Genomic DNA, 21362 nt, shown 5'->3' with positions numbered 1-21362 from the left:
GCTCAAGTCATTTACATCTTACTGAACTCACAGAACATAATTTATTGTAGATTTACTGCTTTGGAAATGTGCTGTGAAATGTTGAGCTTCCTTTTCTAGGAGTCTAATGCAGAAATAATTTGATCAACTCTACTTGTTTCCCAGAATAGAATGGTTATGATGAGTTTGTACATGGAAGATTCATCTTGAGGTCTCTCAAGTTTAGTTTCCAGTTGCATCCCGGTGGCCCTCGCGTGCCTCCTTGTCTGCTGCTGGGCGTTCCCAGGGGGCAGTCCACACATGCCAGGAACTGCAGCGCACCCACAGCAGATGGAAAACACCGGGTTGTTTAAAAGTAGACTGTCTCATTCATTTAAAATAGTTTCATTTAATGCGGTGGTTCTTTTCTTTGTGTTGAACTCCCCAAAAACCAATAAGCATTTTTATTGTTTTCCTGAAAATAATTCAACGAGATCTACAATAAATAGTAAAACTGCGTACAAAAGCTTGATGGCATTTTATGATCCTTTTCTCATTCACTGAAGTGGTGGAGACTGTATTTTTCCATGCATAAGTAGGTGGAGGAAGGTAACCAAAGTATATTTTCTTTGGGAGAATAAAGCCACATGGGAGATGGCAGTATCTTCAGGTGTTTCAGAGTGCAGCCAGTTCTGAATCTTCCTAAACACCCAGAGAGCTGCAGACTCCAATATGGGTGGGTTGGGGGCCAAGGAGAACGAGTGGAGAAGGGTCAAAAGTCAAACTGTCATAATTTAGACATGATTTACCCAGGGGATAACAGTTTTTGAAATATAATCAGTGTGTATCATTTAAGTGTTTCCTTTTTCTGTTTGTTTCAGCTCTGGTGTTCAGAGGGAGGGAGGTTTTGATACCTAGGCGAGGTGAATTTTAAGGGCACAGTTCATTAGTGCTAAATATATTCATGCTGTTGTGTAAAAGATCTCGAGACATTTTTTATCTTGAAACACTGAGACTATGCCCATTCTACCTGAATCCTCCTCCCCCTCCCTTTCTGCTCTCCACCTTTCTGCTTTCTGCTTCTGTGATTTTGACGGCTTCAGCTCCTTCACTGAGTGGAATCCTACAGTATGTATCCTTTTGTGCCCGGACTTTTGTGTCCTCAAGGTTCATGTGTGTTGTAGCCACAAGAAGGACACAAGGTTCATGTGTCCTTTTTAAAGGCTGCATGATATTCCATGGTGTGCACACCCTCTGTTTCCATAGAGGGTCACAGGGCTGCTCCCAGCTCTGGGCCCTTGTGCATAGTGCTGCTGGAAAACACGGGCATGCGGGTATCTCCTCACGGTCTCGCTGTGAGTTCTTTCAGCTGCACACCCAGGAGTGAGAAAGCTGGATCACATGGTCACCTTTTGTTGCTTTAATTGAACACGTGCAGGCCTTTTCCTGGAGCAGCAGGAGCTGCACGCCGTGTACACCTGGGGCCATGCTGTGCGAACCGTTGCGGCACTGCAGGATCTCTTCTCGCTGCTGCTCCTCTCGATGGGCGGGGCAGGGGGAATATAGACTATCTATAAACACACCTCTTGATAGTCTCTCCGTGAGAGATCAGCCACACAGGGTATCATCACTGTAATCCTTTCCTGTTGTACCAGGAAGTGTTCTGTGCTCAGATCTCCCAAAATAAATGCCAGAGTAGTCTGGTTAGATTTCATTTACCGGAGCACACACCTTATTCATAAACACCTTTCTCCAAAAAACTGTTTAGGCCAAAGAAAGAGTGAGGGCTGGGCAGAGAGGGCCAGGAGGACCCCCGAGGCACAGAAGGGGGAGGTGGTGTGGTTGCCATCACCACCATTAACCAGGAAAGAGATGGAAATGTGTCCACAGGTCGTGGGCAGCATATGCAGTCTGCGGCATTTTACCATCTCTTTTGGGTATGACGCAGTAAGGAACTTCCCTGTAGTGGCCCTGTGCACAGTGTGTGTTCACAAAACAACACTCACCAGTGTGATGCGCTCTGATGTTTCATATTCTAGTCCCCCTTATCCGGTGTGCTGCTCTTGGCCCTGGATGGGTGCGGTCCACTAGATTGGTGTCCTCCATGGGGCTTAGATCCAGTTTGCCAAGTAGTGACAGAGAGCTCGCTCCCTGGAGCCGGCTCAGGTCTGGCTTTGCCTGTTTGCTGTTGAGAGAGGCACGTGACCTTGAGCTCCCTAAGCAGCCTGTGCCTCAGTTTCCTGCCCCCTCAGATGAGTGCTGTGCAGGCCCTCCTCAAAGAGCTGGTTTGCCACCCTCAGCAGAGCACCTTCTGTGGAGTGGGTCCTCCTTGGTGTGTGCAGGCTGCTGGTCATGCTCACCTGCACACTCACTTTTCTTTTCACCTTTTTTACATTGTTATCCTGAGTCCTGTGTTGCCTTTTCCCTCCTCTGTCATCAGCACCCCCAACTTGGTGAAACTAACTGGGTGTGAACCCTCCACTCCAGAGCTTGGAGACTCTGTGGACAGAAGGAAGAGGCCAGAGATTAAAAGGACTCAGGACGGTGTGCTGGTGGCGTGGTCACCAAGGCCCCTTCTCTTTGCTCTGTTAGCCAGCCTGGAATTCAGAGTTTGACTTGTGATTAAGGATGTGACTGTACCCAGGTCCCCTCCCCCAGAGAAAGGTCAGAGTTGCGGCTTCAGCCTGGCAGGACTGGGCCTTGCGCAGAGGAGGAGCCTGTCCTGGAGCCAGACCCAGCCTGGGGCCCTGGGCCTGCCTTCCGACCTCTGCGGGTAGGGGAGGGGCTGCTTCTTCCCTCTCCCTCAGCTCCCCCAGGTACTTCTTACCAGGGCTCCTCTGAGTCATTAGATTCTGGGTGTTTCATTCTGTGTTTATCTTCTTTGCAGGCGATTTTGGTGAATAATATCACTACAGGCGAGAGGCTCATCAGAACCCTGCAAGGTGAGCTCCCCTCCCCTTCTCCACACCAGACACCAGGCCTTTAAGGAAAGGGGGGGACCCCCTTTCCTCTTGTCCTCCCCTGGAGTTTCTTATTCTGATCTAACGCTGGGTGTGATTACAAGTGATGAAGTAGTCTTCAATTCATTCTTCTTGCCTAACTATATTTCCTTAAAGAGCTTTTTCTTTAAAAATGTTAGTGAATACATTGCAGGCTGTTCTGTACAGAAGAATTTTTTGATCTGTTGAAAAAAAAATACATATGTACCCACACACATATCTGTGGTATGTTTGTGACCGGTTGTGTGTGTGTGTGTAGATGGTATAGATATAGGGTGGGGCAAAAGTCAGTTTACAGTTTTAAGTATGGAAAATAACACAATAGTTAATAAATAATAATACAAGAACAAACTGTGTTCTGCCTACTCACAGCTGTAAACCTACTTTTGCCCCAGCCTGTAGTTTGATTGGGCAGTGCTGGTCTGGAATTCTATGAATATTAACGGGGAGATGCAGGGTCACACGTAGTTAAGGGGGTTACTTGGTTGCGGGGTCTTCTCAGAGCTGAGGTTCCTGGTCAGACCTCAAGGAGGGAAGACAGTCTGCCGCCTCTCCCATACAGTCACGTGCTGCTCAACGACCAGTACGGTTTGGGAAATGTGTCGTCAGGCGATTTCGTCGTTGTGCGAACAGCACATGGAGGGCACTTGCCCAGACCCGGGTGGCGTGGCCTGCTGCACTCTGAGGCTGTGTGGTGTACCGCGGTCATGTGTGTGGGCCCATCACTGACCAAAAAAAATGTCGTTCGGCAGAGCACGACTGTGCTCGGCGTTTTCAGACAGCTGCCATCAGGTCCAGCGGACACACAGTGAAGGACACACATTTAAAGTGCACGGCGGGACAGGTTTCGATGGAAGCGTGCACGTCAAGAATCCACCGCCAAAATCAGCACGGCAAACACATCCGTCAGCCCCAGAAGTTCCTTCATGCCCCGTGGCCCTCCTCCCCAGGGAGCCTCTGACCTGCGGCTTTAGATTAGTCTGCGTGGTTTAGTTTTATGCGCATGGAATGAGACAGTGTGTGTCCTTTCTTGTCTGGCGTCTTCCACTCAACACGCTCTGAAACCCGTGCGTGCCCATGTGGGTGGCAGTGCAGGCCTCCTCATGCGGGGGAGTGTTCGCCTGCCCCTGCTCCGTTTGCCTGTGGAGGTTTTTTTTTAAGGTTAAGTCTATTGAACTATATAATTTACACACAATAAAGTCTGCCCTTGGTGGTGTGCCTTCCTCTACGTTCTGACAAATGCAGAGTCCCCTAGACCACCACAGTCCCAGCCAAGACAGCCCGTGCCCCACTCCAGGAAGTCCCCCCCCAGCCTCTTGTGGTCAGGGGCAGCCCCCACTGCAGCCTCAGGCACCCACTGAGTTTGCTACCCCACCCCACCCCACCCCTGTTTTGTCTTTTTGAGATCATTATGCAGCTTTGGACATGGATCTGTGTTTTCACCGGCTCCTTCACTTCATTTATGCCCCTCCCGGAGAGCCCTGCAGGTCTAGAGTTGCTCGGACAAGTCTTGGGGAACTCGGGGCTGCCCAGGGCTGTGCTCCGGGCCCTGGTTGCACCGCCCACCTGCTCTGGTGTCACCTCTGTGGCAGCTTGTCCTTCCACCACCCCCAGCCTGACTGTTCGCCAGCTGCTGCTTTCTTCAGTAGAGCTTTTACAAGATTTCTTCCCATGTTTCTGTAGCACCCCATCCTTTCCCCTTTGCAGTTCTTATCAGACTTGTAAATATCTATTTAATGTCTTTGTTTCCTACTATGTTGCTTTTATGAGCCAAGTTGTCCGGGCAGCAGGGACAGGGCTGAATTTCCTCAAAGAAAGCTGCAGTTTCCCAGATAAGAGGGTTAGGTGATTAAATGACCCAGGGCCTCTGAGAGTGGCTTGGCTGTGAATAAATGATGGGAAGGGTGCCGGCGGGCAGCCTGGCAGCCACGGGTGGGGTTTTGTGGCGGGGGGTGGGGAGACTGCCTCTCTGACCAGGTGTCGAAATCAGTGGGGTACACGGTAGAGCTTGTGGGACAGCTCAGGGTTTATGATGTCTAAAACAGAAACAGGCATTTTAAGGGTTGGAGGCCAAAAAGGAGATTTAAGAGCAGAGACATTTGGAAGAGAAGCAAGGTGCAGGCTCCCGAGGGATCGTAGGCCTCACAGGGGCACTGTCGTGGCTGGGGTGCGTGAGTGCTAGGGTGGTGGGGGGGTTCTCATCCCTTCCTTTTTCCCTCCTCATCCTCTGGTGTGCCGCTGCCCCTTGTGTTCTGGTTGTGGGTTTTGCTGTGTCTGCTGTTGTCCTGAGGGCCATCCTGGTGACCTGTGTGATTTCCTGTCTTCGTCTTGGCTTAGACCAGTTAAAGGCGCTGCAGAAGAATTACGGCAAGCTGCAGCAGGACGTCCTCCAGTTTCAGAAGAACCAGACCCACCTGGAGAGGAAGTTCTCCTATGACCTGTAAGTGTGCGCGGCATCCAGCGCTGGCCCTCGGGGGCTGCTGGGTTTCAGGCTGAGGCCCGCAGACGGGCTGTGCGGGAAAGGCCCAGCCCCTTCGAGGGGTCAGATCCTTCTGAAACAGTGCCTCTTACATCTTCTGTGTCAGCAGTGCTTCAGAAAGCCATGGGAGTGTTTGCCAGTGGGCTCATTGTACAGGACCAGTAAGAGGGCAGTTCTCCTCAGCAGGAAAAGACTTACTCAGCACGCTTTTAAAGTAGCTTAAAACCCTATAGAGCACAGGTGAGGTGGGTAAGTCAGTAAATCTTTAGATTTACTTTAAAAATGTGTCCCAGAAGTGCTCAGGTGTGACCTGAGTCCAACTCCTGGCCTGAGGTGTGTTGGCCTAGATCAGTGTGATATATCGCTTTTGGTTTTCTTGAGACTGTGGAGTCTCTTTCCAGACTTCTGCAGTGAGAATGGAGTATGTTTAATTTTCCAGCTTTATTGAGGCATGATCGACAGATGTGTATATTTAGGGTATAAAACGTGATATTTTGATATACATTATGAAATGCTGCTCCCGCTCAAGCTAACTAACCATCCATAATCTCACACACATACCTTTTTCTGTGTGTATGGTGAGAGCACTTCAGTTACTCTCTTACAAATCCCAAGTACACAGTACATTGTTATTAACTGTCGTCACCGTGCTGTGCGTTAGACTCGGCTCGTAGCTGCGACATCCTTTTAAGCTGATGGCAACCTCAGGCACATACAAAACGCTACAACTTTATTTACTGGAGTGCTTTTATGATCTAGACAAAACACACTTCTGAAAGGTTAGCTAAACCCATAAGTAAGATAGTAAAAAAACAATTTTGAGGGTAGAGAATGAAGTTGTCGTTGGTGTATTTTTTCCCCTTTTTTTCCTCATAAAAACAATATAACCAAAGCCCAGGAAGTTGAGGATTCAGAGACCCCGCACCCATCACCCCAGCCCTCTTTTCTCTTTGACTTACTCCTCTCTAGTTTGGGCCCAAGTTCATACATTTTTTCCATAATTGCACTCACCATTTAAATGTTTAAATCATGTTTTACTTAGCTTGCATTATGTATATGTAAGAATTTATATTCTATAATGTTTTATCATTAAAAATGGCTGGTTAGTATTCCATGCTGTGGAGGTATCAAATTCAGTTCTCCATTTCCCTGTTGGATATTTAGTTGACTTCTAAGTTTTGGTTATTGTAACTGGCCTGCCTTTAATGCCTAATAACTTTTAAAAAGTTATTATCTTGAATTATTTCCTTCTAAAAAAGACTCAAATCTGGGTTTAGTGTGTGATTTGGTATAAATTGCCAAATTGGCTCCTGAGAAGATTCTGGCCGTCTGTGTGGTGACCAGCCATGTCCCACCCTTTGTAGGTATGCTGATGTCCTGATCCCTTTAGAACCTAACACAGCTCAAACCAGGAACTGCCAAATAGGTGAATACACAAAGGACATGCACAGTCAATGCAAAGGAATATACTAAGCACATGCGCATATGGAACCTCATTCAGCTAGGCCAGTGGTTCTGAGTGGCTGGCATTTCGCCCAAGAAAACTCCTGGCAGACAGTTGTGTTTGCCACAGCTCGGAAGAGGGGGCCCTAGCATCTAGTGGGTAGAGAACGGGGATGCTGCTAAGCATCCTGCAAGCACAGGGCTCCTCCCCCAACAGAGTTTTATCTGCTCCACGATCCCAGTCATGCCGAGTTGAGAATCCCTGAGCTAGGCTGGCAATCCACGAAAACTTTCAGACAAAAATCAAGTGCCCCAGTCTTACTATTCATCCTTGATGCACATACTTCCCTTCCACTGACTGGATTGCAGTAAGCCATTAAGTAATGGCCTCACCTAATATATTTGACCCAGCAGATTGTAGCTGGAAGTCAGCCACGGCCCCGTGACTGGGAGGGCAGCTCCACTGCCCAGGCAGGAGTGTTGAGACGAGCCGTGAGCAGAGTGTTCTAACCTGGGCCGGCTCTGGGCGCAGGAAGCACCATTTTTCTCTCAGGTGTTGGATAGGTTGAAAACTCTGGTTGAGCACATCTGGTTGTGTCCACAGCCCTGAACCAGAATCAAGACGCTTCCCAGGGGTGAGGTTCACGGAGTGTTGAAAGCTGGAAAGAGTTAGTTGTTCCTAACTTTCTTTGGATTATAGACCCTTGGTGAGGATCTGATAAAAGGTAGGACCACCTTGTTCGCAGATTTATAAATGGATGTGTACATGAAGTTGTGCATCAGGGTCCCACAAATCGAACGCACGACTTTGTGTATGTGTCCATTTATAAATCTGCCCGTCCTTCATAAAACACCCTCTCTGGTCTAAACATTTTCTAAAAGGCAATGCTGAGAATGAAGAAGCTGGTGGAAAGGCCAGGTCTCCTGACGAACAAGCTGGTGTTCTGACTTCGGATGTGAGAGTCCGCACACTTTTCCTACTTCTTACTCCCACCCCGTGGCAGACGTCAATCACTAAGTGATTACTCGATCCAGACAGCCTTGCATTCTCTCCCTGAGGCACCTGGAGGTGGTATGTGAGGTGAACGGCCTGCCATCTCATGTCTGTGCCATGAGGAGGTAGAGTTGGTGGGATGCAACCAGCAGTACTCTGGCAGTAGCCTCCCAGATAATCGGGTCAGCCACCTTCGTAGACTCCTGCACTGAGCATGTTCTGTTCATAGTCTTCTGACTGTGCCTTGCACCAGTTAGCATAGCCTTTGGTTGCCAAGTCTTGTATGTGTCTACATTTCAGCTCCAGTTAACACCTGAACATTTACCACGTACCTGTAAGAAGCAGCCAGCCTGAAGCCTCCAGGAAGTAACACTGTCACGGTCTGCGTGCGTGACCTGTGTCTCAGACTTTGAGCTCCGTTCTGAGGTTGTTCCCTTATTGCTGTTGAGCTGAAATGTGGAAAGCTGATCTTAATCTGCAAGGCTGGGGGCGAGAGGCTCTTTGTACTAGATTCTGGCAGGGCTGAGAGCAGGTGAAAACAGTGCTTCCCTTTTGCAGGTTTCATGGTCCGAGAGCAGCCCTGCACCTGCTCCTTTGCTGACCCTGAGCAAATTGTCTGTGAAAATGTCTGTGAAATTGTTGGGTGACAACGAATTAGACACGCCTAGTTCTCTCAGTGTGCAGATGTCTCTCTTCTTGTTCGCCACGCTGGAGGTACTGGGCACTCCCTACTCTACCACCTGGGGCTGGCCTGTGTGTGAGGATTTTATTTAAATGAATTTTCCCCCAAGTCTTCTTTTGATCTACAAGCTGTGCAAGGTCAGGAACTCCAGCTTTCATTATTTCTGAAGTACCTGGTGCCCCCTCCATGTGTGTCACGTTGAGACCCAGTAAGTCCTTTGAACTGTCAGGTACGTTCCAGGAGTTAGCGGTTGAGGGTGCTGGCACTTGGCCCTGAAAGGCGTGTGACCCAGAAGGGGTGGCGAGTGGTAGAGAGAAACAAGTCTGGCTTCTGGTTTCAGCCTTCTTCACCCTCCCCCCACCCCCACCCCACCCTGGTCACCTCTTAGCTTCCTTATTTGTACACGTGGGCAGTTAATTACTGTATGGCTGGTGCTGGAGGTAACTCTTAAAATGAGTTCCAGGCAGGAAGCTGAGGTGACACCTCCAAGTGTTGGGCGGCCGGTGCTGCGGGCTCTCAGGCTGGGCTGGGGCACGGGTGCCGCCACCCACAGTTCCCTCACCCCAGCCGGGCGTCTTCCTCCCATTCCGTTCAGTCTCATTCTATGTTTCAAAATAAAGTTGGGTTTTTGAATGTTAGGCTTACTGCTAAGGTAGCACAGGGAGTCTCTGTGTATCCCACGGCCCATGGCCCCTATTGCTGACACTTTGCATTAGTGTGGTGTATTTGTCACAGTTAATTCACCGACGTAGACACGTTGTCCTCAGCTGAAATCCGAGCCGTATTCAGATCTCCTCAGTGTTCCCCTGATGTCCCTCCCCGCCCCGGGTCCCTCCTAGGGCCCCACGTTACATGCATTTGTCAGGCCTCCTTCGGCTCCTCTCGGCTCTGACCGTTTCTCAGACTTTTCTTGTTTTTTCTGTTGTTGTTTTTTGTTTAATGATCCTGATAGTTTTGAGGAGCACTGGTCAGGTATTTTCTAGAATGTCCTTCAGTTGAGGTCTCTCTGATGTTTTTCCTATGGACACACTGGGGCAGCGCCTTCCTGTGGGGGGAAGGCCACAGGGGTGCAGTGCCCCTCTGGCCGGTTCGCACCCCGGGGACACACTGGCAGTGCGACTTAGCACTGTGGGTGTGAATCTCGATCCCTGGACTGAGGGGTGTTTGTCAGGTTCCTTCGTTCTCAGGTTACCCTGTGTTTTCTCCCTCTGTGCTGTGATCTTTGGAAGAAAGTTGCTGTGCATAGGCTACACTTAAAGACTGAGGTGTTATGTTCCAGAAGAGAGAGAGATAGAGACAGACAGTGGGGGCGGGGGGGGGGGAGATGCGGGGGGGGGGAGGAGGGAGAGAGAGAGAGAGAGAGGGGACACAAACCTGGGGAGACAGGGCAGGTAGTGTGCTGTCTGGTAGGGGGGATGGGTGAGTGAGTAGCAGTAGTGTCTTGGGGGAGGGTGTGAAAGTGATTAGTTGGGTGGGCCCTGCTGGTAAGTCTCCTCCTTCCCAGATTCTGATGACACGGATCTTAGGTCTTTAGTTAGAGTCCCACTGGTCCCTGAAGCTGTGTTTTTGGTTTGTTGTATTAATTCCCCCAGCCAGTTTTTATCTCTGTGCTCAGGTGGGGTAGCATCTGTTGTTCTAGCTTCCGGTTCACTGATTGTTTTCTTCGCTGAGTTTTTAAATTTTGGTTTTTGCCTTTTTAAGTTCTAAAGTTTCCATTTGATTCCTCTTTAAGTCTTTTGTTTCTTTCCTAAGACTCTGTTTTTTGTTTTTTGTTTTTTGTTTTCTGAGACTGTTTATCTTTCACTTGCTTCAGTCATGCTTTAAATGCTCATTGAAATATTTTTCTGGTACCTGCCTTAACCTCTCTATCAGATCATTTTGCCATGTGGCCGCTGGTGTCTCTTGATGGCCTCTTCCCAGTCAGTGTGAGAGCTTCCTGGTTCTCGACAGGACAGGGATCTTTGCCAGAAGCCCTGACTCCCCGTTGCTGTCCTCAGGGAGAAGGGGAAATGCTGGCTCCCCGTGTGCTCTGCACACACAACCTCTCCACACAGCACTGTGGCGTCCTTCAGCTCCGAGGTCCCTGGCGGGTTCGCCTTCTTCTCTCCACTGTTCAGAATCTTCTGTGTATTTTAACTATAATGACTGGAGTTTTTAGTTGTGCTTGGTGGGAGGAATAGGGGAAAACATCTCTGTTCCATCTTCCTGGAAGAAGAAATTGACTCAGTTTTCACACTGCTCAGAGTCTGCACAGACCTCACAGATTAAGGCGCTCAGTCCTGTATGACCGCCCCCACTGGCTACCTCTGCACAAGGGCTCCCCACAACCCCTCAAGTTCACTAAATCTCTCCACCAGTTTACAGAACTCAGGAAAGTTCTATCCTTACAATTTCAGTTTTATTATAAAGAATACAACCCAGGAATAGCGACATAAAATGGTAGAGACTTGTAGGGCAGGGCCTGGAGTGAGAGGGGGCAGGCAGGAGCTTCTGTTGGAGTTGGGGTGCCACCTCCGTGTTCACCAACCAGGAAGTTTGCGCAGTGACATGGTCCAGAGTTTTATCTGCGGTTTTATTACAGCGACGCGATTGTTTTAAGCCTTTGAACACGGGTTGCATTCAATCTCCAGTCCCTCCCCTCTCCCTGGAGGACGAGGGTCCTCTAAAAATGTGATTGGTTCCACTGGCCACCAGTCTCATCCTACAGCTTTGTAGGCTTAGTGAGTCATCTCATTAGCATAAACTCAGGTGGGGTCTTCAGGGGCTAATCAGGAATAACAGAAGCCACTCCCATTACTCAGGAAATTCCAAGGGTATTAGGAGCTCTGTGCCAATACCTGGAAACAAAGACTGAATTTTTTTTTAATTATGTCACAGATTACATTTTTAAAAATGTTTTCTTTCTAACCAGTAAAGTTTACCTGTTTTAGAACAAGGTAATGTATTCTTAGTAAGTTTCACTCAACTACAGTTTCTTGTCCTTTACTAGTCAAAAACACAAGTTGCCCCACCTTCCATAGTGGCCTTTAGATAAACCAACTGCCCGGCAGGAGAAGGATGAGCTGTGCCCCTCGTGGAAGTGGGTTTCCCAGTCACGGCAGGGACACACGGTGTGCAGGCACACCCGTAGATATCTGTCCTTTCCTTCTTTCACCAAAGGAGCCAGTGCATCAATCAGATGAAAGAGCTGAAGGAGCAGTGTGAGGAGCAGATAGAAGAAGTCACCAAAAAGGGGAACGAAGCTGTGGCTTCCAGAGACCCGAATGGAAAAAGGGAAGACAGCCAGCAGGTAATTCTGGGTTTTTCTGCCAAGGAGTTCCAGAAGGCATCGGCTGTCCTGTTTGCTCTGTCCTGTGCTCTCGCTAGCGGGTTTGTGTCCCTGAGGCACACAGGCTGGTCCCGGGGTGCCGGGACGCAAAGGGGTGGGCTGCCTCTGGTCCCAGGCCCCATGCGTGCGTGCTCCGGGCTGTGCGCTGTGCCAGGGTGACTGCACTGAGGGCTCACAGCCACCCAGGGAGAGAGTCGCTGTTGTTTTCCCCGTGCTGAGGGTGCTGGGGCCCATGGAGATGGTTAAATGCTACAGCCAGGGTCACACCTCCTGGCCGGCAGGGGGTGCCCGTCAGAGCCCGTGCCTCAGGCTGTGTCCTGTGTGATGCACAGTCCAGGAGATTGCTTCTGGAGATCTTCATTTTTGTTTTAAGATATAGCAGCTTTATTGAGATATATTTATATAGCATATAATTCACCCATGTGCTATATGTACATTTCATTTATTGTTTTTTTAGTATATTCACAAACTTGCGAAACCATGATCACTATCAATTTTAGACTTTCACTATCCCCAAAGACACCCTGTACTTGTCAGCTCACCTCTCACGTGCCCCAGAGCCCCCGAGCCCTAGGCAGCCTGCTCGTCGCTGTAGAGTTGCTTACTCTGGACATTTCATATCGGTGACATCACACAATACACGACCTTTTGTGTCTGACGTCTTTCGCTTAGCATAATACATTCAGGGGTCATCTGGGTGGTAGCTTTATTTTTTATGGTTGAATAATATTCCACCATATGGCTATCATTTTCTGTATTCGTCTGTCAGTTGATAGTTACTTGGGTTATTTCCAGTTTCTGACTGTCGTGAATAGTGTTGCTATGAACATCCAGGTACACATTTTTATGTGGCCCTGTTTTCATCTCTCTCAGGTATATATGCCCAGGAGTGGAATTGCTGGGTCATGATAACTGTTTCCGGTATCGAGAAACTGCCAGACTGTTTTTGGGATGTGGTCACCCCATTTTACACTCTTGCCGGCAGTTTATGAGGGTCCCAGCTTCTCCGTGTCCTTGTCAGCTCTTGTGCTCACCATCTTCTACATTATAGCTGTCCTAGGCGGTGTGGAGTGGCACCTCGCTGTGGTCTGGGTTTGCGTTTTACTGATGACAAATGAGACTGAGCATCCTTCTCATGTGCGTATTGGCCCTTTGTGTACCTTCTTCAGAGGAATGTCTGTTCAGAGCCTTTGTCCATTTTGAAACAGTTGTTTTTTATTGAGTTGTAAGAGTTCTTTATATAGACATATATAGATAAAGCTATTGGATATATGATTTGCAAATATTTTTTCCCATTCTGTGAGTTGTTGTTTCACTTCCTTGTTGGTGTTCATTGAAGCAAAAATTTTTAGTTTTGATGAAGTCATGTTTATTTCTTGTGTGGCTTATTCTTTGATGTCTTACTGAAAAATACTTTGCCAAATCCAAGGTCATGAAGATTTATTTACTCCTGTATTTTCTTCTGAGAGTTTTATAGTTCTTCACGCTTAGTTCTTACATTTACTCCTACAATCCATGTTGAGTGCATTTAATATTTTTACATGCTGCGAGGGCAGGGTCCCACTTCATTCTTTTGCATTGCACGTCCAGTTGTCGCAGCGTCGTTTGTTGGGGAAAAACCCTCCTTTTCTACACGGATTGTCTCGGCACCCCGTCGAAAATCAGTTTGCTGTGAACAGGAGGGTGTATTTCTGGATGCTCACTTTTGTCCTGTTGTCTCTCCTCATCTCAGTACCTCACAGTCTTAATTCCTACAGCTTTATCATGAGCTCTGAAATCAGGAAGAGCAAGTCCTCCAACTTCCTTCTTTTTCAAGATTGTTTTGGCTATTCTGCATCCATTGACTTTCAATATGCATTTTAGTATCACTGTCAATTTTAAGAGATTACTTTGAAACTGTAGATCAGTTGGGAGGGTATTGCCATTTTAGCAATGTTAAGTCTTCTGATGTATGAATGTGGGATGTCTTTCTAATCATCTAAGTCCTTTAAAAATCTCAGTGTTTTACATTTTTTAGAAGTCTCACAGTTCTTTCGTTCAATTTATTTCTAAATATTTTATGCTATTATAAATAGAATTGTTTTTAAATTTCATTTTCAAATTATCTATTCCTAGTATATAGAAATGCAATTTATTTTTACATTGATCTTGTATCTTGCAAACTTGCTGAACTTGTTTATTCTAATGTATGTGTGTGTGATTCCTTAGGATTTTCTTTATAGACAAGATTATATCATATAAAAATAGAGGTAGAGGCACTTTTACATCTTTCTTTCCAATCTGTATGCCTTTTCTCTTTCGTGCCTAATTGTCCCGGCTGGACCCTCCAGTACAATGTCAAGTAGAAGCGGGGAGAGCAGTCCTCCTTCCTTGTCCTGCTCTTGATCATAGACGGAAGAAGCATTGTCTTCTACCATTAACTTTGATGTTAGCCGTATGTTTTTCATAGATACACTTCATCAAGTTAAGGAAATTCCCCTCTGAATTTGTTGGTTTGTTTGTGTTTTTGTTGTTAAGAGGTGTTGAATTTTGTCAAACACCTTTCTGTATTTACTGAGATGATCTTGTGTTTTTTGTCCTCGATCCTTATTGATATGGTATTACATTAATTAATTTTTAGATGTTAAACTAACCTTGTTTTCCTGAGATAAATCCCAGTCAGTGTATAATTCTTTTTGGTGTTGTTGGATTTGATTTGCTAATATTTTGTTGATGATTTTCGTGTCTATATAAAGGATATTGGTCTATCATTGTTGTTTTTTTTTGTAGTGCTTTTGTTTGGCTTTGGTATCAGGACAATACTGGGCTCATAAAATGATTTGGGGTATACTCCTCCTTCTTATGTTTTTTGGAAGAGTTTGTGAAGATTTAGGATTGATTCTTCTTTAAATGTTTGGTAGAATTCATAGTGAAGCTATTTAGGCCTGGGCTTTTTTTTTTGAGGGGGCAGAGGATATTTTTTAATTTAGTAACTCAATCTCATTATAAGTCTACTTGGATTTTCTGTTTCTTGAGTCAGTTTTGGTAGTTTGTGTCTTTCTAGAAATGTGTCTACTTCACCCAAGTTATCAGTCTTGTTGACAAACAGTTGTTCTTAGTATTCCCTTAAAAATAATACTTTTTTATTTATGTATGGTTAGTAGTGTTACCCCATTTCATTTTTTATTTTTAGCAATTTGAGTCTATTCTCTCTTTTTTTTTTTCCAAAGATTTTATTTATTTATTTTTAGAGAGAGGGAGAATGGACGGAGAGAGGGAAAGAAACACCAATGTGTGGCTGCCTCTTGAGCACCCTCTACTGGGGACTTGGCCTATAACCCAGGCATGTGTGCCAACCGGGGATCGAACCTGCAGCCCTTTGGTTCACAAGCTGGTGCTCAATCCACTGAGCCACACCAGCCAGGGCTGAGTCTATTCTCTTTTCTTTCCCAGTTAATCTGGCTAGAGATTTGTCAATTTTATTCATGTTTTCAAAGCACTAACTTGGTTTTATTGATTTTCTCTATTGTTTTTTTATTCCTTATTTTATTAATACCCTTTCTAATCTTTACGATGTCCTTCCTTGAGTTAGGATTAATTTGCTCTTGTTTTGCCAGTATCTTAAGGTGAGAGATCACATTATTAATTTGAAATCTTTCTTTTTTCTTAATGGAAACCTGTACAGTTTTCTCTGAGCACTGCTTTAGCGGCCTCCCTTGAGTTTGGTATGTTGTTTTTTTGTTCCAGTTTTTCTCAGGTACTTTCTGATTGGCCTGCTGATTTTTTCTGACCAATTGGTTATTTAGGAACGTGTTGCCTAATTTCCACATATTTGCGAATTCTTCAGATTTCATTCTGCTATGATGAATCACTTTATTCCACTGTACTGGACAACATTTTACACGATTTCAGTCATTTAAAGTCTGTTGAGGCGTTTTGTGGCCTAGCCCCTGTCCGCTGTGGAAAACGCTCCGTGTGCACTGCAGGAGAACGCGCATTTCGCCGCTGTTGGGTGGAGTGTTCCTGCGACGTTTGTTCTGTCTGGGAGGTCTCGACTCGCCCTCAGATCTTCTGACTCCTGTCAGGGAGGGGCACAGTCGGGGTAGACGCTGGCGTTTCTCAGGGTATCGGTGTCCTTATTTGTCAGAAGGACGTGGTGGTCTGTTGTATCGCTCGGGGTCATTATAAGGCTTCCGGTCACGGAGCCCCTGCCCTGGCCGCCCTGTGCTCCTGTTGCAGCCCCACGCATCCAGTGAGCCTCAGCCCCGGTTGCAGGAAGCAGGCCTGTCTCAGGCAGAGGGGCCACAAGGGAAAGGAAACACGCCCAGTAGCAGCAAGCCCCAGACACCACCCCCCAGTTCAGAGGCGGCTTTGGATGTGAGGAGAAAGGGTGAGAAAGGTAAGTGAGGCTTGGTCATCACATGTTTGAACCCTCCTCGGAGCCCCATTCGAATAAAGAAACATAGTGGCCGTTTAAACCCTCCACTGCAAACACAAACCCACACTCCGAGGCGGAGAGACTGCTGCTGGAGTCAGGCAGTGTGCTCGCGACGGGGCTGTGGTGGCCGGTGTGTCTCTGGGCACTTGGAACTGGCTCTCTCTCTGTCCTGCTGGTCTCGTCCTGTCAAGTGCGCACCTTGCTCTGTGGTAGCTGGGTGAAGAAGGATCTAGGCTGTGCCTTTATTCAGGACGGTGGGGGGACCGTGGGATCAAGGGGAGGTGGCTGAGTCCTGCACACCTGTCAGCAGCTCCCAAGCACTTGTCTTGAACATACGACGATCAGGTGACCTCAGCAGTACACCTTCCTCCACTTGTAGGTTGTCACTGGAGTCACGATAACTTGGTCTAGATTTTTTTTTTCTTAAACCACTTTTTGCTTCCTCATGGCTCTGAAGATGAGCCAGGGGCATAGAGAGGACTGGAGTCTTCTGCTGAGGTCATTAAATAAAGGGCCCAGCCGTCCCAGCCGTCCACAGCCCACCTGGCCACAGTCCTTGGGAGGGCTCTGGGATGTGGGTGGCGTGAGAGTTTTTGCTGACATGAAGTGAAGTGCCAGTGAGGTCACAGCTAACAATGTTCTGTGTAGAGGAGACCAATGACATTGAGGTCCGCAGTGAGGAGGAGCTGCGGAGGGACAGCCTGGGGCTGCCCCGGGAGCCACACCAAGAGCAGGCCGTGGAAGAAGACAGACATGCAGAAGGAGGAGCCGTGGGACACGCTGGAGACCTTGGCCCAACCCCGCAGGTGCCAGCCACCCTGCTGTTGAGCCAGGAAAACCAGGAGGCGGAGGAGCCTGAGCGGGACCAGCTCGTCATCCGGGACGGGCAGGAGGAGGAGCAGGGAGCTGGCGAAGAAGGTGGGTGAGAGGCACCACCCACTGACTGCTTTCCCAGACTTCTTACTGACATGGGAAGGGTTTCCAGGAAATTTATTCTGTTTATTCGGTCACCGTGATCACGTAGGAGGCAGGAGGGAAGAGTAGTGTGCTTTCTGGCACTTAGGAGTTTTCAGAAATAATATTCACAGGGAGTGAGGGGGCATTTCAGGTGAAGACCTCAATGGGTGCTTAGTATTGATAAAAGGAGGGAGGGGGGAGGCATGGAGGAAGTTAGGTAGGAAGTCATTTGCAGAAAAGGGACATGTGAATCCCACCTTTCTGGCTTGGTTGACTTTTCTCTTTTTTAAAGTGTGGGAAACAGATCAACAATATTCTGGGATGTATTTCAGTTTCTTAAAGATGTGAAAAATTTCAATCCCAGCGGAGCCAGGAACACTTAAGTAGAAGACACCTGTGTTCTGGGAATGGTCAAGTAGCAGAAGTGGGAGAATGTGCCTGTTTGCAGACATTATCCTGATTCCATTTAAATCTAATTTTCCCTCAAGTTTCTCTTTCTGAAGAATGCTTCCTCAGTTCAAGAATTGAGCCCTGGCCATTGTGGCTCAGTTGGTTGGAGTGTCATCCCGCAACTGGAAGGTTGCAGGTTCAACTCCCGGTCAGGGCACATACCTAGGCTGCAGGTTGATCCTGGGCACGGGCATGTGTGATCCCCAGTCCTGACTTGTATGATCCCCGGTCTGGGCATGCACAAGAGGCAACCAGTTGATGTTTCTTTCTCTCCTTTCCTCTCTCTATAAAAAGCAATGAAAATAAAATGTCCTCAGGTGATGATAAAAAAAATTATTAAAAAAGATATTAAAAAAACCCCTCAGGTGGCTGATTCGGTAGCAGACTGCTGTCATACCACTCAGCAGCTGGTCACACAGTGCACCAGCCAGCAGGGCTGCGATGCCGCAGGGTGTGAGGCTGCACTGTGTTCTGGGCACAGTTGCGGTGATCTGCTTTGCAGAATAAAGCTGCAGGACACACAGGCCTAGCTTTGTTTCCGCTTCAGGCAGTAAGTGCAGAGAAATATAACTAGAGCTGACTTTTCCAGCGTGCTTTAAAAAAAAAGATTTTCTTTATATTATGTACAAATATAACATGTTTACATCCAACCCTATGACTCTGTCTGTTGAATGTATTTTGTCCTTTTCTGGTTGCCGGTCTCTCTGGGGATGATCACAGTGACGGGTGACCTGACTCCATGCATATGATGGAAAATCGTGTCCTTTGGCTCACAGCAGCCGCTCCGTTTCCTTCTTTTGGAGCAGTGAGCTGTGCTAAGGAGATACCGTTATTAACTAGAAACCTGTTGTTTCCAAAAACAGTGCTGTCTTCTTCTAACCTCAAGTTGTGTCTTTAAAAAAACTGGGATTTGGGTTCAGCTAGCTAGTTATCCCGTTTTCTATGGACTCCAAGTTGAAGTGGACACACATAAGCAGAGAACTACACGCGCTCTGTACTAGCAGCCAACACACGAGTCCTGCCAGTTCCTGAGATGCAGCAGAAAGATCTGAGTGCAGCCACGACTGGGGTAACCCTGGTGTCTGGGCTCTGGTGTTTCTGTGGCGTCAAGAGAGAAATGATGTAGTTCATGTTTTGTGTGTCTGCCCTGACTTTACAGGGAGAAACCGGCCAAAAATGGGAGGAGACGATGACTACAACATGGACGAAAATGAGGCCGAATCGGAGACAGACAAGCAGGCGGCCCTTGCAGGGAATGACAGAAACGTAAATGGTAATAACTGTGGCGGTGGGGGTGGGGTCACCTCCTCCTCGGTGCAGTTGTGGTGATTAACTTTGTGGCCCTCCACTTTTGGAGTGACTCTATAAGGAATCCCAACAGTAATGTGGTAAGTGATCATCATGTGAAGGCTTTCTTTTCTTCAGAAGCCTTTGACTCCAGGACAGCGGAGAGGGTCAGTTGGAGGATTTGCCTTTAGTGACATTTAGGGATTTTCCAACAAAATGGCCAGGTCACCATGTGATCACTATGTAGTACCAATCAAAAAGTCAATAAATATGCACGGAGCTCCAGGCAGCTTTTTGTATTAACACTTTGTATGACTATGATTTTGTATTTTGGAAGAGTCCAGGCCAGTGGATGTATCCGACTCTGGATTTGTCTCTTTTGTTGTGACTGGATTCAGGACGGACATTTTTGCAGCTGCAGCGTGTCCCTCTTGCTTCACGCCAGGAGGCGGGCGACGGCAGTTGATGGCTTGGCTAGGGGCTGCCCACCAGGTCTCCCCCTTGCACGGGTCCACTTTCCCATGTAATACATCATCTAGGGTGGGATGCACTTTCTCTGTTTTTATTGAGATTAATTGATATACAGCTCTGGGTAACTTTAGGATATATAGGGTAATGATTTGACACATCGTGAAATGATCACCACAGTAAGTTTAGTTACCACCCATCATCTCACAGGGATACAAGTCTGTTTCCTTGTGGTGAGAACATTAGGGTCCACTCTAACTTCCATGTGTGTCGTAAGGCATGTTCATGACTTCGTCACCCTGCAAACCACACCCCCTATGGGGGACTTTTCCATGGCACAGCTTTGCCATCCACTGAAAACCCTTGCCTGATTCCGTCACCTTCACGTATATTAGCTGCCATTCTCTAAGGACCCCCGCCCTCAGCACACACTTACACACTCACACATACCGGTTTGTTTTAGTATTGCTGTGAACTTAGGGTTTCCTTTAACATTTTTATTTTTTCTGTCAGATTCTTGGTTTTAATTTTGTTTTTGAGTGCTGTATGTGCTAGAGAGATTGTTCCTTATCTGTGATGTTAAGATGCAAATTTCTCCTCCTAGTTTGTCTTGATTTTGCCTATGGTGTATTTTGTCACACACAGATTTCAAAAATTTTTGTCCTCATTTGTGTAGTGCCTGAGCTCTTGAATAGCATATTTTCCGATGTGGTCACTGTCTCAGAGCTGGCTGCCACTTTTACATGAGCCCAGTGTCGTCCTACACGTTTGGCTTTGCAGTGACGGCTTGTGCTTTCATCTCCTACAGCCTGGTCGTCCGAAGGATTTGGCTTTGTGCAAGGCTTTAAAAAAAGTGAGGGAGGAAGCAAGGCAGGACGAATGCTCTGTCAGCTCCTTTAAGAGACTTTCAAATTGAAGAAATGTCATCAACATCATTTTAAGATTACCATTGGAATAGTTTAAGGCCCGGTTTGCACTGGGGACAGGAGAGGCATTAGCTCCAACTTTATGAGAGAGTAATTTAAAGCAGTCACTTAATTAATAACATCACTAGAAATGTAATGTGTAGTAATTGTAAATATTATGTTGGCTTTAGGTCTTCTTTGTGACATGACATTTCTGTTGTCTGTGTGTCCAAGGATGGAGTAAGGGTGGGGGAAGCCACAGTCACCTTCAGCTCTGTGAAGGGAGAGCTTTGGGAAACGGGAGCTGCCCGGAGCTGCCCACGCCTCGTAGGGGGCAGTGTGCTTCCTGGTGGAGGGGCCCGAACAGGGGGAGGTACAGCGTGTGAGGGCTGTGATAGCATCAACAACTTTGAGAGTAATGTTGTTATCCATTTTATGGGACGTGGGGTATTATTTCACGATTTGAAACAATATGGCATTTTCAGATGTTTTGGCTTTGTTTCATGGCACCTTGCTGGCCATACACGTGGTCTTGTTTGTGATCCTGTCCTTGGTAGGAATGGGATTCCCCATTGTAATGTGGTCATGAGAGATGGTCTCCTTTATGACGGTTCCTACGTACTTAGGTCAAATGGGACCTGCCTGGACTGGTTTCTCAAAATGTTTAATTAGAATATTACTTTTTTTTTTCCTTTTTAGTTCTTAATGCTGAAAGTCAGAAAGGAGACAGTAAATTTACTTGATCAGCATGAAAAGAGGAATCACGTACTCTGAACCAAACTGGAATCACATACTTCGTGTCAGGATTGAACAGCGATAACCACAGAATCTTCACGAGGGACTGAATACTGTGAAATGTACTAAGTAAAATATACATCTGAAGATGATTATTATGGGATTTTAGCATGTACTTTATGTAGGAAAGTGAGATTGTTTTTTAGATGTTTTTTGGGGGGTTACTTTTGAAGCATCCCTATTAAAGATGTTAAAATGTG

At 47.0% G+C, this 21362-nt stretch overlaps 1 protein-coding gene across 1 annotated transcript in view; it reads left to right on the top strand.

The window, feature by feature from the left end:
• The window catches only part of GOLM1 (golgi membrane protein 1), a 49150-nt gene extending 27788 nt beyond the window's left edge, over positions 1–21362 (top strand). Inside the window, exons 4-10 of the mRNA XM_045840155.1 lie at positions 2846–2900; positions 5295–5397; positions 11715–11844; positions 16102–16261; positions 16949–17218; positions 18867–18980; positions 21067–21362. Of these exons, the coding sequence (XP_045696111.1) occupies positions 2846–2900; positions 5295–5397; positions 11715–11844; positions 16102–16261; positions 16949–17218; positions 18867–18980; positions 21067–21110 (876 nt within the window). The 3' untranslated portion in view covers positions 21111–21362. The remainder of the gene's footprint in view (positions 1–2845; positions 2901–5294; positions 5398–11714; positions 11845–16101; positions 16262–16948; positions 17219–18866; positions 18981–21066) is intronic.

Source organism: Phyllostomus hastatus, unplaced genomic scaffold (genome assembly GCF_019186645.2).
Source record: "Phyllostomus hastatus isolate PE091 unplaced genomic scaffold, TTU_PhHast_1.1 phas_contig_34, whole genome shotgun sequence".
NCBI classification, from domain to species: Eukaryota; Metazoa; Chordata; class Mammalia; order Chiroptera; family Phyllostomidae; genus Phyllostomus; species Phyllostomus hastatus.
The sequence above is the reverse complement of the archived record's forward strand: the minus strand, read 5'-3'. Positions and strand labels throughout refer to the sequence as shown.